Source organism: Cydia pomonella, chromosome 1 (genome assembly GCF_033807575.1).
Source record: "Cydia pomonella isolate Wapato2018A chromosome 1, ilCydPomo1, whole genome shotgun sequence".
NCBI lineage: Eukaryota > Metazoa > Arthropoda > Insecta > Lepidoptera > Tortricidae > Cydia > Cydia pomonella.
Window position 1 is genome coordinate 29,107,059 of NC_084703.1, and position 18,095 is coordinate 29,125,153.

Sequence of the window (18,095 nt, forward strand, 5' to 3'; positions counted from 1 at the left end):
TTACTTTTATAAGAATAAATAGAACTAGAAACACGCCGAGATGTTACTGTTTCCCTCTCTCCCCACACTTTTATATCTCCATTTGTAGGTTCATACATTTTCATGGAAACTTTGAAAGCTACTATAAAACTGTCTAGAAATAATATATTCTTCATATAATTCTATACAATATTGTCTTGAGAAAAATATTTGTAAGACTTACAGTTTTCAAATAATGCCTACCTTATAATATTTGTATCCGACGGAGTGAGTATGCACTTTTTTCTCAGGCCATGCCGCTTAGCACGATTGTTCCTTAGGTAAAAAAAAGCTGATTTAGCCCGGTAGCCACGAGATCGTGTGTCTAACTATGGCAAGTTGTTTATCATTTTCTTATAATGTAAGGACGAGGAATCCATTTTTGAAATAAGTATCTGCCTTTTAATACAAAAATAATGCTTTTTGCAAAAAATTAAAATTCAATGTAAGTAATGTGTTTTGCACTAAATAAAATTTATTGGATTATTGGACAATTTAGTCCAATTTATTCTTTATTTTTACAAGTATCACTTCAAAGTAGGCACTTATACATTTATTTGTAAAAAAGTAAGTTGTATCGCGTAGCTGTGATTATTTTCATATATATATAATGGCCAAAGTCAAATATTAAAAATATTCCTAAAACACCGAATTAGGCATATATAAGAAATATGAATACAATGTTTTAATGCTTGTTCCATGCATTTTTGCTCTTTTTGGTAACTTGCCGGCGTGTTTTACTTCTATTTATTCTTATAAACGTTATGGACGGATAACTACGGTGCCCCCGTGTGTAGTAAACTGCTCTATGCCATTGTGAAATGAAACGAAGTTCCTTGACTTTGTGTTGGATTCAAATCTTAACTGGAAGTGCCATATCGACCAACTGTGCAGTAGATTGAGTAGTGCAGTGTTTGCGTTACGGAAGTTGAAACCCCTTATTTCGTACATTTCATTAAAATCGGTTTACTATGCTCACAATCGAGTGCTCATTATGCAAAAACAGGTGATATGAATGCTAGCGGGTGTGAAGCCAAGGCATTCATGCAGGGACCTTTTCGTGACGCACAAAATACCTAATGACGCACTACTCATTGTATTTATTCGAAATTATTATGTATGTCAGAAATAACTTATCTTTGTTTAAACACGTTGAGGTATCTGGCATAAACATTAGATTAGATCTACTGGTCGATTACGAACAGTTCCACGTCGCATGGCACTTGCAGCAAATAACCCGCGTGTCATCGGTCCGACCTATTATGAGCGATTACCTTTAGAAATAAGGACGGAAACATCCGATACGATTTTCAAGCGTCGATTGTGAAACTTTTTGCTGGAGAACCCATTATATTCAATTAGTGATTTTTTTTCATAACTGTATAATTTATTTTTGCATATTTGGCATTGTTTTTGTTTCTTGTTGATTTTATTTTATTTTATTATTGTTTTTCTATACATTCTGGTTTGACGATCTTTTTCCGGTGAAAAATTTTTTTTTTTTATAGATGCTATCTGGATTGTGATATATTTTTAGAATTTATTTTTGACGATCACAATATAGATTCATATAAATTGACATGAATGTAATTGTATAATATGCAATCGTATGTTGTGTCATAAACAAATCTAAATCTAAGCCATAAACAAATCTAAATCATGCCAAGTTTCGTGTTTTCTGCCAGGACTATACCTCCATACTACATCGGACTAAGAAGCCGCACTTATAGGTATAGTTAGATGTAGTAATTCAATTAAAAAAAGGTTAAAAACAATAATATTATTTAAATATTCAAATGTACCTATTTATTGTTTGCTGCCCTTACCCGGTGCCATGAAAATTGAACCTTGAAACCTATGTTTATAAGTTAAGAACAAATTGTGTAAGTAATAGTATACGCGTAAAATTAAAACATAATATACTTTTGAAATCTGAAGTTACGTTTTAATTACCTATATGCCTATTTAAACAACGATACTTGTTTTGCCCAACCCTGTATTAAAAAACTGTATTATGTGCTTAAGTTAATTTATGATTCATGGTATAAGAAATGTCAAGGCGACAAACCAAATCTTACCTTCTTAAAATGACCACATAGATCATATAGACCAAAATATTTCACTTAATTACTTGTGTTGTGTACAAGACTAGTTAGATTTATGTAATAGAGTGGTGTTTAAAATCTCTTGGAATGATTTAAAAATTTATGACGCTGTTTACCTTTAGCTTGCACAATTAATTCTACGAAAGTATAAACAACTAATCCTTAACACGACAAGATAACAATCTTGATTTGTTGTTTACTAAGAATTAAAATTGTATGTTATCCACAAGAGTAACCATCGATCGCTCACCGTTGGTGACACGCCACACAATAAAAAGGGTGTTTTTTTAATGGTAAGCTAGGCCTTACCATCCACGCCATCCATTAAACAATAGATTGTTTAATGTGATTATTTGGCTATTTCATGCATTTCAGTCAATTTAATTTCTGTTTTCTATGGCATGGTGAACATTTTCCTTAATTTCGGGGTCTGTACCGTATTTATAGTTGTGCGGTATGACCTAAAATACCGCGAATTTAAACGTCGAAGGAACCCCTGTATACGTTAGTGTACCTATAGGCGTCATGAACGTCCTTGGTCGAATAGTTTACAAGTATTTATGATCTGTACTGTAATTTAACTAGGTACTAGATTTTTATTTTTATTATTTACGCAGTCGCGTGGGGCTATTTGAAACCCTTTAACAAAAACTACTTCAAATATTTAAGTTCTAATATTAGCTTAGGTCGATGGTTATGATCTCATCATCCCTTATACTTTTAAAGTGTGAAACCCTAGGAGAGCTGGTAGACATTTTAGAGTAGAGTAGGTGTTTGAGGTCAGCTGAAAATTTGTGTCATACTTCTCCTATCATACCCCAACTCAGAGCTGCAGACCTCAATCAACCCTTATACATTTAACGTGTGAAACCCTTACGCATGAATATGTGTGATAAAAAAAATATCCACTACAAAGGTTTACTTAAGCTTTTTTCAAGAAATCTAATGATACCTGCATTATTTCCTAAGTAGAGAGTATTACTGCAATGTTCTGCCGCCAGAGTGTATCACTAGCACCTTGAGTACCTTAAACTGATTCTGACATTGACAGTAAATTTCCATCTGATCGAGTGCCACTCGATTTGGATAGATGTCACCTATAAAATGTAATTGATTCGTTGTGTTGACTTGGTTTAATTACTCTTTTACTTATTATCGGTACCAAGAAGTGTCCGTTGGAATCTAATATATTCATGAGATTGTAAAAACTTGATTAAATTTATCGTATATATACTCGTAGCATGCTTATGGAATCGTAGACCAAATTAAACATGATCCTTTAAAATAACTCATATAATTTTATCTAGCCCCATACTCAAAACATAATTAAAAATGATTGGTATCACTTTTAGTGGTGCTTACTACATTTTGCACTTTTATTATAGTTACGATGAAACGCTGTAAATTAATTAGGTTTATGTATGAAAACCATGGAACTAGTACAAATGCCAAAGAACATAAAGATAAAGATAGTTTATTATTCAAGTAGGCATATTACAAATCGCTTATGAACGACAAATAAAGCTACCGGCTTCTACCCTACACCTCTAATCCGAGAAAATTTTAATCCCTCCTCAATTGGAGGAGGGTAACCCAATATAGACCGGCAAGAAACTCGGATATAATACACCCAGTACCGGATATAATGCACCCAGACCAGTCAATTGATGTAGGTAGGACAGGTACCAATCTATCACATAGGCGGTTTTGTATTGTAAGATTGTTAGTAAAGACTTAGTGGAAACGAATTTCGTAACATCGTAGTAAAACAAGAAACGTACAAACTAAATTGAATTGGTATTGTTACACAATAAATTTGATGTTATATTATTATATAAAATGTAAGAGAGTTGGTGCGTTTAAAGATTGCCTTTTGTGCATAACAAATTTCTAACGTATTACCATGCTACACGTATGAAAGTTTGTTGCCCAATATCGCAAAAATGGCTAAACGCGTGTGGATCCGATTGGGTAGGTACATAGAGATAGTTGCTCTATACGGACGCAGACATGCGTAAAAGCGAGTATATTCATTTACCACCTACTGATAAATAAAACCACGACTTGGTGCGTGGAGCATTTTCTTTGAAAAATACCATGGCTTACATGTCGACTACTATATTAATATGTTTACTTCAATTTTTTCAAGTATTCAGTAACCCTTACTTTATGAATGATATAGGCGTATTAAAGCGACGACGTGTGATACCCCTAAAAGACATAAACGGAAGACGCAACGATAATGGCGTAAAAAACTACAGAATTACATTTGAAACCCAAGAAGTAAGTAGAAGAAAACCACTAGATAGCATGTAACTGTTTACAGCAAAGTCCTGCCTGAGTGACTGACTGACTCAGCTAACCAACTTACAATCAACGCATAACCGAAACTACTAAATGTTAAAGCTGAGTAAGTAACTATGTTCTTGACGTAATCAATCGCTTGGAAGAAATTTTATAAAATTAAATGAGAAGAGGATTATAATGGGGTTGGCAGTTATTATAGAGAAAAAGTTAGTTTTAAGAGCGAGGTTCTTGACACTTCCCAGAAAGACCCTTTACTTATAATATCTATAGGTACCTACAAGAAAAAAATAGCGTTTTGGTGAATTCATTCCCTAATCGAGGTGAAGGTTTGTATGATAAATGAATATTTTTTTAAACGTAAATCAGAATATTAATTTGCGAAGGAGGTGAAAGAAATAGTAGAAAGATTTTACGAATATTATTTCAAATAAATATTGAACTTCGTATGCATTCTCTTAATTTGATAGCCGGGAAAACTGAGTATACAATTCGTAAATTTCATCCCCTAAAAAAAAATCTTTTTAACGTATGAAAGTTGGTGTTAAGTTATTTTTAAAGTGAAATTACTAACCCAGTACCGTTTTTTTATGTACAGTATGAAGATACTAATAGGCACGATGTGCGAAGAGCGGCTAATCCGGATGATGTTATTGAAGAACAGATCCGTTGGTTACATTTTGGCAATGAGGACGGCATGCGAGTCGAAATAGGGTAAAAAGTTCTATCAGCACATATTAATTTCTTAATTGCTGCACAAACTTCATGTTTCTGGAATAAAATTCTATATAAATTATTATGACAACAAGCGCACCATCATTTTCAACAAAGAGTTTTGAGTCTATGAAAATCATGAATAACACGCTCTCTGAATATCGACATTGTTTTCCATCCTCCTCAAAATCACGTGATACATACCCAAGTGTATTAAGAAAAAGCTTTTTCTGCTAACTAGACAGTTCAGTGACCAATATTGGGTAAAGGAAATGACCGGTTAAATCCACTGCAGCATGATTACGTATATTATGTTTCTGTGATAACGTGAGTATCGAAGAAATCGTGGCATAAAAGACACTGGTTTGATGTAGAAAAAAAAATCTTATGCTAACACGAATGATAATATTTCCTCAAACTTCAAGCGTTATCAGCAGCAGCTGTAATAAAAATAATAAACAGCTTTATTGCACACTACTTACAACCAAAATATGGCAGTCAATTTAAACTGGTTGCACTTAATCTAGTCTAGGCCATGAACTTTTGCACTGTACGTTGTATAGTCCTATAAAAAAAATGTATGATGCTCGGAACCCTTGGGGTGCGAGATCAAAAAACATCTTACGTTGTATAGTCCTATAAAAAATGTATGATGCTCGGAACCCTTGGGGTGCGAGATAAAAACATCTTTCCTTCCTTTCTTGAAGTATTTAACAAGGTGACAAAGTTGTTGTTTAATCGCTCGACGTGCTAATATTGATACCCGAGCAAGCGAAAGATTCCAAAAGTTGCATTTAATCCACAAGATTTGTAAAGATATTTGTTGCAAATTTTGAGTGATTCCCTTATAGTGGCTGGTAGAATTGGCTTTTAAATGATAATTTTGAATGATAAATAGTTAAAATTTTCAGTTCAATTTGATTTGGTTTAATTCTATTTGGAGTTTTACAGTACCTAAGTTTCCCTCGCGTTGGTTTGATGAAGAAATTTGTTTCATTTGGTGGCAAAATTTGTTTATCCCCACGAGGGTTTAAAACCCACGTAACGCTCAAGATTGCACTTTTCGAACCACTCGTTACGCTCGTGGTTCAATTTTGGCATTTCCGGTTGCTCGGGTATCAATATTAGGCTGAGGGCTTAAACAATATGGCGTAGTCATCTGGGAAAACTGCACAGATGATAAGCATAATGTATTATTGTTCAAAAGCGCTGCATTAGAGCCATATTTTCAATTAATCTTACTGAGTCATGTCGTCAATATTTTATAAAAAATAATATTCTTACTTTTCCCTGTCTCTATATCTATGAAGTTTCAGTTATTTTTTCACATATATAAATATTACATATATTACATAAATACAAACACAGGATACCTAGGCCATATGTACTATAAAGTTGTCACTTACAGCTAAAAGCGCCATTATTATGTCTATCAGTCTATCACAATTAACAACAAGTTACCTGATCGTTTTTAAAGACTTGGATCTAAAACTATTTAAGACGAACACAAAAATGAGGTTAATAGAATAATGTTTTTACTGTATTTATGATTATTAAAGGTTCTCATAAGTGTTCCTAGTATGAACTAAATACGAGTATGTATAAATAATTATATGTATATTGAAGACAGATAATAGCATGACTTGGTGCAATCATTAAGGGCGATATGGCGAAAATTGTTATGGAGAGTTAAATAAAAAGATGTTTTCTTATTTATTAACGCCGGACCCAACATTTTATCACACTTATTAAGGAACAAATACAGCAACCAAATATAAACTTCAGTATTTTTCACAACTCAATTAAGATACGTAATTTAATAATAATAGATTAATCAAGAGGCTTTCACTACGCGTACCTCTCCCTGCGTTGTAAATTACCTATTACGGTGTAGTAAGTATATTTTAATTTTGACCTTCAAGTAGGTTTTTATCTGTTAAAGTTAAGGAAGGTACTTTTGAGAATATCATCAGTAGGAGAATAAGATACCTACGAATCCTGAATTATGTTTGAGACAATACATTTCAATTGACCGCTTGAGTTTACTCATCCCTCTGCAAACAATTTAAATTGTTCATAAGTAGTAAAATGGGTCATTCTCGTTACAGCTATTAAATTAGTACTGTGATATTCTTAGCTGAACCAAGACCCTAGTAAAGATTGGTGAAAACCATTGGATTAGGTTGTTTTTTTTAGCAGGACGCAGAAGTAAAAGTATTTGTGTTGGTACAAACAAGTTCAAACAACTTGATCACATAATAATTATTTTCTTGACGACATTGCCACTTCGCCGGGCGCCAGAAAGCTCAATCCAATTGGCACCTCAATGGTGGCTGAACTAAATAAGTTTACTAGTATTAAAGGTCTTGAGCCCGACGCAATTTTTTCAGTAAAAACTACAAAAAAAATAACAAGTATTTCCGATTGAACTTCAAAACGGCGAAGTCGTCTCGAAAATATTATTTTGTTATTTGTTCATTAATGTTGTTTAAAGTGTAATGTTGATAGCTTATTATACAGTAAACTAGCGTGGAAGTGTGAAGCTATTGAAGACTTAGTCTTGAAACGCGTTCAACCGTTCTTTAGTCAGCACCTAGCAATCGATCGTGGCTATTTGTAAAGTCCTGATATCATTGCTATTGGCTCGTTGGGTGGACGACATTCGAAAGATTGTGGGTCACTTCTGGACGCGATTAGCTCAGGACCGGGACAAGTGGCGTACTAGAAGAGAGGCCTATGCTCAGCAGTGGGCGATAAAGTGCTGATATGATGATCACTTTACTAAAAGCAACTACCGAACAATGTCATGCTCTACGAGCACACTTTTGATATTGGCGAAATCATCGTAAATGAGATGAAAGCGATTTTATAAAGAATAATAAAATATTACTAGCAGTTTTTGTACAAAATATTAAAAATGTAACTTGAGTCGAAAATTACAGTTGTTTCCAGCAAAATATCGTACGCCCTTGGTCGGCGTGCAACCGAGGGCTGAAGGTCTGACCTTCAGCCCTCGGTTGGGCCTCCCGCGAACCACGTTCGACGTGTTGAAGTCAACAACTGTCACAATTACATACGAATTTACAAGTGCGACAGTATCTACTGTAAAACGTTATACGCACGTTTTTACACATGCGAATAGGTAATTTGCACTTGTATCGTAATGTACGGTAGCAAGGTACGTATTATTATTGCACGGTCATATTATGTGTCCGTACTGAGAACGGCAGTGCCCTTAGGATATTATTCCAGATGCCATGATTACACAGGCGTGTTTGCTTGGCCGTCGCAAGGAGGGGTAGTTTACCTCCACCTACACTAATTTAGCAATTTACACGGCGGACTTCGCTTGGTTGTTCAACCTTCATGATTAATACATTAAATAACCAGAGCGCAACTAAGCAAAGATGATTCTAATCGCAGATATTCAGCACCTGAGCAATCTGAATAACCCCTTATGATATATTTTAAATTGAAAATACGTTTTACATCGGCGAGACCTTTTCTGCTGACTAGGTGGGTGGTGCGTAACGCTGCTTTGCGTCCAGTATAGGCGTAAAATTAAGTCCAATAACAAACCTGATAAAAATAATCAGTTCAGTTGTTTCATAAAGCAATATATCTACCAGTTAACATTGGTATTTCTGACTACGAGACTGGTCCTAGAAGTATCCGGCTTAACAAATTTCGACTACGCCTTCTTTGGAGCCGGTTTTCCCTTTTCAATCCATTGTTTTAACTGTTCCTTCGTCTCAGGGATGAATCGGTGGACCCATGTTTCGTCCATCGTGACCAATCGTCGTAAAAACTCTGCTTTTTTGTGTTGAAATTGTTGTAAACACTGCATTTTACACCTAAGCAGCTCGTGCGACCTCTTCTAAACTCAGCGACCCAATATTTTACAGTTGTGAATAAAAGAGCAGACTCTCTCAGAGTAGAATCCAGCTCGAATTTAACATCAGTTGGACTTACACCTTTCAAATGGAAGTATTTTGCTATTTTGCAAAATCACTCGGAGCAATCTCTATTAATGGCTGTGAAACAAAAACAAAAGAACAAGCATCTAACTCTAGGTTGCTAACTGGTAGATATAATTATTGCTTAATGAAACAATGATATTTTTTATCTGGTTTGTTATTGAAGTCAAACGAGGACGACAGAGCTGCAATGACGCTCCCATAGTGGAAGACCAAATGAGGGAACTACCCCAGAAACGGTCTCTAAAATAAAATATTGTACTGGGGAACAGTCGGTTAAAACTCTAAGAGATAACAGAGATTGTTAACATTTTGACAGAACGTGTGTTTAATATATTGCATGAACATCTGTGTGTGAAAAAGCTTTGAGCCATATGGGTGCCGCGGCTTTTAAATGACCAGCAAGTGAATTACCGAGTGAATGCTTCAAAGGAGTATTTGGATATCTTTAGGCGGAATCCTAAGAAATTTCTTCACCGTTTCATAATGGTCAATGAGACTTAGATCCACCATTACACGACAGAAACTAAAGAGCAGTCAAAGCAGTGGATGGTGCTCGTCAGGGCAAATCTATTGAGCTCAAACATGATGGTGTTATAATGAGCAGATTAAGAGATCTGGTGACCATCTCCTGACTCCATTATGACTTCATCCGGTTCTAAAATAATAATGCAAACCCTAACGTAATTTCAAGTAACACTGAAAATATATCAATAAGCGAGAGTCGGTTGGTAAGCATAGTGTAAAAAATTTACTTGATATCAAGATTTTCTAATCGCAGTATACAGCACCTCTCGGAACTCCGTAACTGGTTACGAACGCAACGAATACCTGACAATCGAGCACAGGTCCGTCCCTTTAGCGCGCTCCGCGGAGACCTTTAAAAAAACCGCAATGTAGATGCTATAGTAATGTTTTTTTTTTTTTTGATAGGATAAAGTTACAGTTTCCTATAATATTATTTTTATAAATATATGTACAATTTGCGGAAAATAATAATAATGTAACCCTGTTTTCGTCAAAAAAATGAAGAAACTCGGAAGGTATTTTATCAATTTTTTCAAATGAATCTTGTGTTGTAAATTATTCCAGCCCCTTGTACAAGATATGTTGAATCAAATTGTAAATATTCATGTATCAAATGATTCTTGTTTACTGCAAAATTGAGAACCGAAACAACACTTCTCACTGCAAAATTTGAAAACGACTCCCAAGAAAACTCAATAAAAAAGAGAATTAAAATTTTTACTTTATCAACCAGTTTTTGAATAAATACTAATAGTTACGTCGTAATCTTGGATGAAAAAGGAAGCATTTTACAAAATACGCTCGTCTATAGGAATAAGGCCTCTTAAGAATAGGAGTCTTGAAATACCATTTTTAGAAAAAAACTATAAAGACTTCATTCATACTATTTTACTATTTTGAACATAATTAGTTGAGACATTCTTGAGTTTTGGCAAAAAGTACCAACCTTTTGAGAGTTTTGGCAAAATGTAAGTGCTGCGAAGATACTTCCTTTTGTTTGTTATGTCCATATTATTTACATAAAGCCCTCATTTAAGTCTGCCTGTTGTGATGGACAGGCAACTACGGAATCCTACAGTGAGCATTGCCCGAGATAATTATAAAGAGCATAATCATAAATAAGCGGGGACTGGATGATGGTACAATCATATCGTGGAAAAGTGCAGCGTGTTGTTTTTAATTTAAATTTTCACTCTTAAATAAGTTAAGACTTCAGGCCTGCCACATTTCCTAGCAGTGGCGTGAAAAAATACAACAATAACATTCTAAACAATAATAAAAATAGCATTTTCGTCATCATTTTATGCTATCGCAATACTTATTCATTCATTGCGGTGGATATGTATGAGGGGTTGGGCATTAAATATAGTCCGTATCTTTGACACCTTCTCCAATGAACCATATTTAAAACTGTAAAAGTAATTAATGGCATGTTAGTAAATGTTTACTATAAAAGTTCTGGTACAACAAAATGTCTTCCATAAAAATATAGGTACAACATACATATGTACAACAAAATGAAATTTTCTTTATTATATTACCTGTTATCTGCCTTTCTACTGTTTAAGAGCGATAGAGAGCCAGAGAATGAATTTCGAATTTCAATATTCGCCGTATAGCCTCGACTAACTTTAGAGAGAGAGACAAGAAATTAGAAAAGCAGACATGAATAATTTTCCAGTATTTTAGGAACAAACAATGGTTATTATAATATACACACAATATTGTGTGTGTGGGTATGCGTGAGGGTATGCGTGTGTGTGTACAAGTGCGTGTGCGTATGCATGGGCGTGTGCGCGTGTGTTGGTTGTGATTGTGTCCTTAATTTTAAAAAAATGTGTAATTTATAAAGTTTGTGTACATATGTATTTGGATGTTTGTTCCTCCTTCACTTCTTCGGCGAAACTAATGTATAAGCAGTTTGCCCATACATATGTTATAACATACAAAACAGGACATACATAGTTCCCGTCTTACTAATATCAAATAGTTTACCAAAATTCTCTATACACATGGCTAGTCTCGCTTGGCAGTGATTTGCGAAGTACAGGTATCCTTTTTTGTATCGGCTGGCCATCATACACACTGGCTGCGTGTCCCCGGGTGGTAGGTCGCGGCACACCGAGTCGCAGTTCCTCGTGTCCACCCTCGGCGACGCTTTTAGCATGTTTTGTATACTCATCCCTTTATTAAAATAATAATGATATGTTTTAAATAAACATGTCTCATGAAAGCTCTTTTTATAATATCGGATAAAAAATAGCGCAAGAAGCTGGTAACGTAATAAATATTTATTTTAAAATCAAAATCATGAGTGATATCGCAAATTGAAAACTTACGTGGACACAAGAAACACAATATCATTGCTGATAACATACTTGTTTTGACGCAATTTAAGTTAAGCCATGGTATAAAAGATTTTATAGCAAAGTATATTAAATTAGTTTTCAAATACTGAAATAGTTGTTTCCTTATCAGGTGAAATGTGCGATGAAGTATTTTTAGATATATTTTTTTCATCAGACCAGATGTGGCTTTACGATAGTGCTCTCTGTATTCTTCAAAAACTGATGAGAAAATTGTATTTTATCGACAAGAGGGACAAAGTAGCTCTATGCAAATTTTGAGTTGTTTCCTCAGGTTTGCTGGATGATTTTAAACGATATAACCCATGTTATGAAATAACTCCCCATGCGCACACGAGATTCTCTGTGATTTTAAGGGAACTTTTAAAACGCTGTAATTAAAGTATATACGACTTTCCAGCTTATTATCTCTTATTCCGAGATTGAAATTCCTCGGAATGAAAGATAAATATTAAGCTGGTGTTTCTCTCGTCTTATCAGGTGAAAGTATTTTAAAGTATTAATTTCCATACATTTGCTTTTTTAATAAACTCAAGTAGAAATAAACGGACCGCGATGTTCATTTTATTTTAAAACCGGAGCCCTGAAGAAACTACTATTGGTGACCCACTGACGTAAAGAGTAATTGCTACATAAGAAAATTCTTGTTCTTAGAATGGATTATGTAGCTCATATGACTACATGATATGAAAATTTCGTGACAATAATTTAAATTCTAGATTTAATTTAACAAATTATAATTTTGTAAGTTTTTCATGACCGCGTATCTTAATCCACACATCGCGAGAAAAGTTCACTGTTCCGATCAGCAGTAGTTATTTCGATCATGTTTAATTTTTCTCGTGAGTAACTACTATATTTGCAGAATAGCAGCAAGACTTTGGAAACAATCAGCAATTAATGTTCTCCGCAATTAATGGACATCTCTAGTATTTTGTCACTAACTGCACAAGTTATTGAAGAATATATGTACATACTCATTTCTCTTGCGATAATAAAATACATTTCACGGCACATATGTACGTAAATGACTAGTAAGTCCAATTCGTTTGCTTGTAAATATCAACCCTAATTTAATCATTTGCTTCATTTGAATTGACCATACCTATAACAAGACATATCGTCACCACTTTAAAAAAAAATCGTATCTCACGTATTTTTCTATACCTAGTTGGTAAAATAAAACTAAGCAATATCTGAAATTTATCTTTTATTAGATAACATAGGCGCTTATATGTTTAAACATTTACTAATATTACTTATTTAAAACTATTATCCACCGTATTGTAATAGAACCAGCTCGTATGTAAAAATAGAACCAGCCACCTGTAACAAATAACATAGGTATCAAATATTCCTCTACAGGAAGTTTCATAGACTGACGATCAATTTAACATGCTCACTGGCCCAATATGAATTATTAACCTTACGACTTTGTAATAGAGGCTTGCCGTGACCCAGTGAACGTGAAGATGGTTGATACTTAGTTGCGTTTGTACACGACATAAAAACGCCAAATACAGCTTTCTCTGAACCAAATGTTTTGCAGAATTAATCTTTGTGTTCCTAATATGTATTTAAACAGTGGAGCCATCCAGATTTTTGGTTTGGTTCTAAATCAAGTTTGGTATAATTGCCAACTCATAAGTCAAAGATGTAGACCATACCAAATTCCATCTTAACCGGTTCAGCGGTTATCGATTCCCCAAACAAATTGCCACCCCCCCTTTTCACACACTTAAGGGATCATTTTTGGCATAAGAACTAATTGCAACTCAATCTGTTCAGCGGTTTAAGCGTGAAAAGGAATAAATAAAGTTTATTATATTTTATATATTTTTTAAATACAGTGGCTCAAAAAGTGCTAGTTGAATTTCGCGAACTAGTGCTTTTTACTTTTCTACTTGTTCCAATTTATGACTACTTGATGAGTGTTAATGTTAGTTTCCTTTAAAAGTCGTAATCAACATAAAAACCTACTGTTAATGTAAAAATAAAAAATATACCTATAAGCATATTTCATATTGTTTTGCTTACCTTTTCATCATTATAACACGTTTATTTTTGAATATTGAATATTTTTTTAATATAATAAGTTGTCTGAATGGAACGGAATAGCTGCCGAAACGCTTGTCAAAGCAGAGGCGTTTTTTTCTTACTGCAAGAATGTTTTAAGTTTCCAAAGGCAATATTCGATATTGTTTTCATACAATTTAAATATATGATACACAAATAATCGTAAATAATGATACTTAGGTAATAATAGTATAATATTTTATATTTACGATTGTTTGTGTAAAAAAAAGTACTTGTTGTTTTTCTTATTTTTTCGCAACTGTATTAAAACGTCGTTCGATACACATGCGGAAATGTCATTCTACACTCGTCCCCTAGCATCGAAATGTACAATAGGTACATATGGTGGTGGTACTTTCTCGTACTAGTGCGGGCATAATCATTTTCCGGGCCGTAAAACGTTGCACAATACACGTGCGAATAAGTAATTCGCAACTCGAGTCGATTTAAAACACTACCTTCAATCTTGATATAATTTATCATTCTCACCGCGTGTTGCGAATTTCCTACTTTTCGCACTTTTGCCGTAAATAACTATTTCAACACACGTGCTAGTAACGTGGAAATTATTGAACCGCTTTTAGGCTCATAATCCTAGATGTTAAATAAGCTGTGTCAATTATTTTATAAAAAAAAAATTAACATCATGGGTATTTTTTCTCTAGGTTATTCTTCTTTAAATAGTTGTATCTTGCTTTAATCTTTTGACCGCTTTGCGTCCTAAAAAAAATGTCACTGACATGCCGAGGTCCCGGGCGCATTTGTTAAGATCCTGCTTTGCTGTTCCGAGGATCACCTACTTCTTACGCACAGTGCCTACTTGGCTTCACCCCACACACATGGACTCCTTTGACCTGGTGCTGAAAGAATCTGCTGAGTGTCTTTTAAATGTGTCCCTCAATTCGGACCAGTGGGACCAGGCCTCTTTACCAATACGCAATGGCGGATTGGGTATACGGCGCTCACGAGACGTGAGCCTTCCTGCCTTCCTTGCGTCGGCGGCTGGGGTTGTGGATCTTGTCACTAAAATTTTACCGTTAGATGGTGCCAAGGGCACAATACCCTATGCCGCTGATGCTTTGTCGGCTTGGAAGGCTTTTAACTCCGATCCGCCTGTACCCGAAAAACCTTGCCGCCAGCGTTTATGGGACGACGTCGTGGTAAGGAGGCTATTCGATAGTCTTATAAATGCCGCTTCTGGTGCTGATAGAGCCAGGCTGATTGCTGCCTCCAAGCCTGAATCTGGGGCCTGGCTACACGCTCTTCCCTCCCCAAATTTAGGCACCTTACTAGACAACGACTCGATGCGGGTGGCCGCTGCTCTCCGCCTGGGTTCTGATGTATGCCAACCCCACCAATGCATCTGCGGTTCCAATGTGGAGAGCAACTGCCACCATGCCTTGAGCTGCTGCCGCTGCGCGGGAAGGTTCCCACGGCACCATGCTCTTAATGATATCATTAGAAGGGCCTTAATATCAGCAAATGTTCCTTGTATGCTGGAGCCGCCGGGCCTCAGCCGATCGGACGGCAAAAGGCCTGACGGCTTGACCCTGGTGCCGTGGGAAAAGGGTAAGTGCTTACTATGGGACGCCACATGCGTCAGTACTTTTGCCGCCTCGCATCTTAGCCGCACTATGCGGTCGGCAGGAGCGGCTGCTGAGCACGCGGCGTCCCTTAAAAAAGATAAATACTCGGCGCTGAGCGGTTATTTATTCGTTCCTCTCGCTGTGGAGATTTCGGGGTGCTGGTGCGCTGAGGGTAAGTCCTTCCTCCGGGATCTGGGTCGTCGCCTGCTAGAAAGGGGCCTTGACCCCCGCTCTGGGTTTTTCCTGATGCAAAGGCTATCCATCGCAATCCAACGCGGCAATGCAGCGAGCGTGATGGGCACCTTTGCATCGGGGGCGGCCCGGTAGCCAATAGGTAGGTAGTTATTTTATACATATTTAGGTTATATTTATATTTAAGTTCTGATATATTTAGGTTTAGTTTTTAATTAGATATATTTTAGTATGTATCTTCTTTGTTTTTGTTATATTATGTAATTTGTCTTGTTAAGGGATGTTTAATTTAGTTCGCAAATAAATTATGTACGACATTAATATTTTAATTTTATTTTTTGTTATTTATATGGAAATATTTTGATTGTTTGTTGTTTTGTGTTTTTGTATTATGGATCTTGTCCGAAATAAATGCTTTTTATTTATTTTTTATAGTGAAGGATATTTATGCTAAGTATCAATATCCTACTAGTGTCAGTTTTGGACTTACGATTTTTTGAAGGTTTTTCTTTAATGTATTGTATTTCGGGATGTATTCAAGCGAATAGCTTAAAATTTTAAAATGATGTTCTTTATTTACATATGCATCGATAATTAAAAAAAAAACGAAGAGCCGTTGTCATATAAAAAAAGACCAAAATATATAACATATTTTATGTACCTGTGAAGTAGTGACACCTCTATTATTATTTTTTAATAATAGACCATACATTGGCCTACTACTTGCCTAAATATCAAAATACTTCCTACCAAAAATCACCAAAATGTGTGGTCAACTTCTGTATTCAATCGCCGTTTTTCAACGTATAAAAAAAATATCGTGATGGAAGCTGTTTACTGAACTATTTATTTGCCATTTATGATTTTAACTTGCGTAATTCAATAATATTTAACTACAATGAATCCGTTTCAATAGTAATAAAAAATGCAAGAGCTGCTGCAAATATTTAAAAAAAAGATAAGGGTAAGAAAAAGATACTGAGGTTAGTCGAGAACAAGTCGTATCTGAATACTCAACGATGATAATTGATTTGTTTGAAAGAAATATTTTACCAACAGAGTTTGGTGTAAATGCACGCACAAGAGAATGACTCATAACAAATGAAACTTCAGAAATTGCATGAACTTTTTATAGAGTAGAAGAGCAATTGATTTTGATTTGTGATGGAAAAAAGTTGACACAACGAATATCAAAGAAAATCATACTTATGTCAAAAAAAGGTACCGCTATGTAAACCTTTTACAGTGTGCACGACTAATGGATATATTATAGATATGTTTGAGCCATGAAGGTAATTTAAATGATGCAAAAATAATGGAGATCGACCCAAATGGTCTAAGCAAATTATTGCGGCCAGGTGACATATTTGTTGTCGACAGAGGATTCCGCGATGTGGTCGGATATTTAGAACCAAAAGGTTATAAAGTGATGATGCCTCCCATTAAAGGCAAATCTAAACAACTAAAAACAGAAGAAGCTAATAACTTTCTATTCGTAACCAAGGTACGTTGGGTAGTAGAAACGGTACATGGAATACTTTACAAAAAATTCAGACTTCTTGATCACATACTCGATAGCAAAATGTTACCCAATATCAAGAGTTATTACCGCATTGCTTCATATTTAAATAACCTTTTTGGCAAAAGATTAAATTCAGACAAAAATATTTCTGAAGAAATATTAAATATGATGTCTGAAAAAAGGGGTTTAGACATCATTCATCATTAGAAGTTAAAGTTGTCCGTGTGGCTGTTTGACCGATTGCCTTGATCTTCTACGAAAGTTTTACTTTATTATGCACCAGTGACTAGGTCATAAGAAGCGACTTTCTGTTGCCTACGCACTATTAGAGTATGAGAAGTAAAAATATATTTTTTTGAATCTCAATTGTAAAGATATCTTTGACCTCGACTGTAATTCTGTGCCTCACGATCGCTCGCTATGTCTTATAAATTGGTTAGTTCCGTCCGTTACTTTCATACTCGTAGTGGTGTTGTGTCATATTTGTGCGTGTTAACATAAAGCAGAGCAGGGTATGCACAGCACAATGTAGTCATGAAAAAGGTACTTACAGTCAATACGAGACTTTTCGTGACGTAAAAAAATTTAAGACCGCTTAAGGCCACCGTATCATGATGAACTTGATCCAAAAATCTTTGAACCTGGAAAATAAGTGTTATAAGTAATTGCAGAAAATATAACTCTACTCATGACTCATGACACACACC

At 35.2% G+C, this 18,095-nt stretch overlaps 1 protein-coding gene and 2 long non-coding RNA genes across 3 annotated transcripts in view; 1 reads left to right on the plus strand and 2 right to left on the minus strand.

The window, feature by feature from the left end:
- Positions 1-3,485: 3,485 nt before the first annotated feature.
- LOC133528208 (uncharacterized) lies at positions 3,486-5,302 on the plus strand. Its single transcript, XR_009800969.1, has 2 exons — positions 3,486-4,406; positions 5,026-5,302. It is a non-coding gene; the product is annotated as an uncharacterized LOC133528208 (long non-coding RNA).
- A 5,217-nt stretch (positions 5,303-10,519) lies between these two features.
- On the minus strand, positions 10,520-12,442 carry LOC133528190 (uncharacterized). The gene is made up of 3 exons (XR_009800964.1): positions 11,986-12,442; positions 11,642-11,830; positions 10,520-11,056 (listed from the first exon to the last, which is right to left on the minus strand). It is a non-coding gene; the product is annotated as an uncharacterized LOC133528190 (long non-coding RNA).
- Positions 12,443-13,261: 819 nt separating this feature from the next.
- LOC133530011 (gustatory receptor for sugar taste 64a-like) overlaps positions 13,262-18,095 on the minus strand; it is a 34,182-nt gene continuing 29,348 nt past the window's right edge. The window contains exons 6-7 of the mRNA XM_061867813.1: positions 17,940-18,029; positions 13,262-13,338 (exon numbers count right to left, since the gene is read on the minus strand). Of these exons, the coding sequence (XP_061723797.1) occupies positions 13,285-13,338; positions 17,940-18,029 (144 nt within the window). The 3' untranslated portion in view covers positions 13,262-13,284. The remainder of the gene's footprint in view (positions 13,339-17,939; positions 18,030-18,095) is intronic.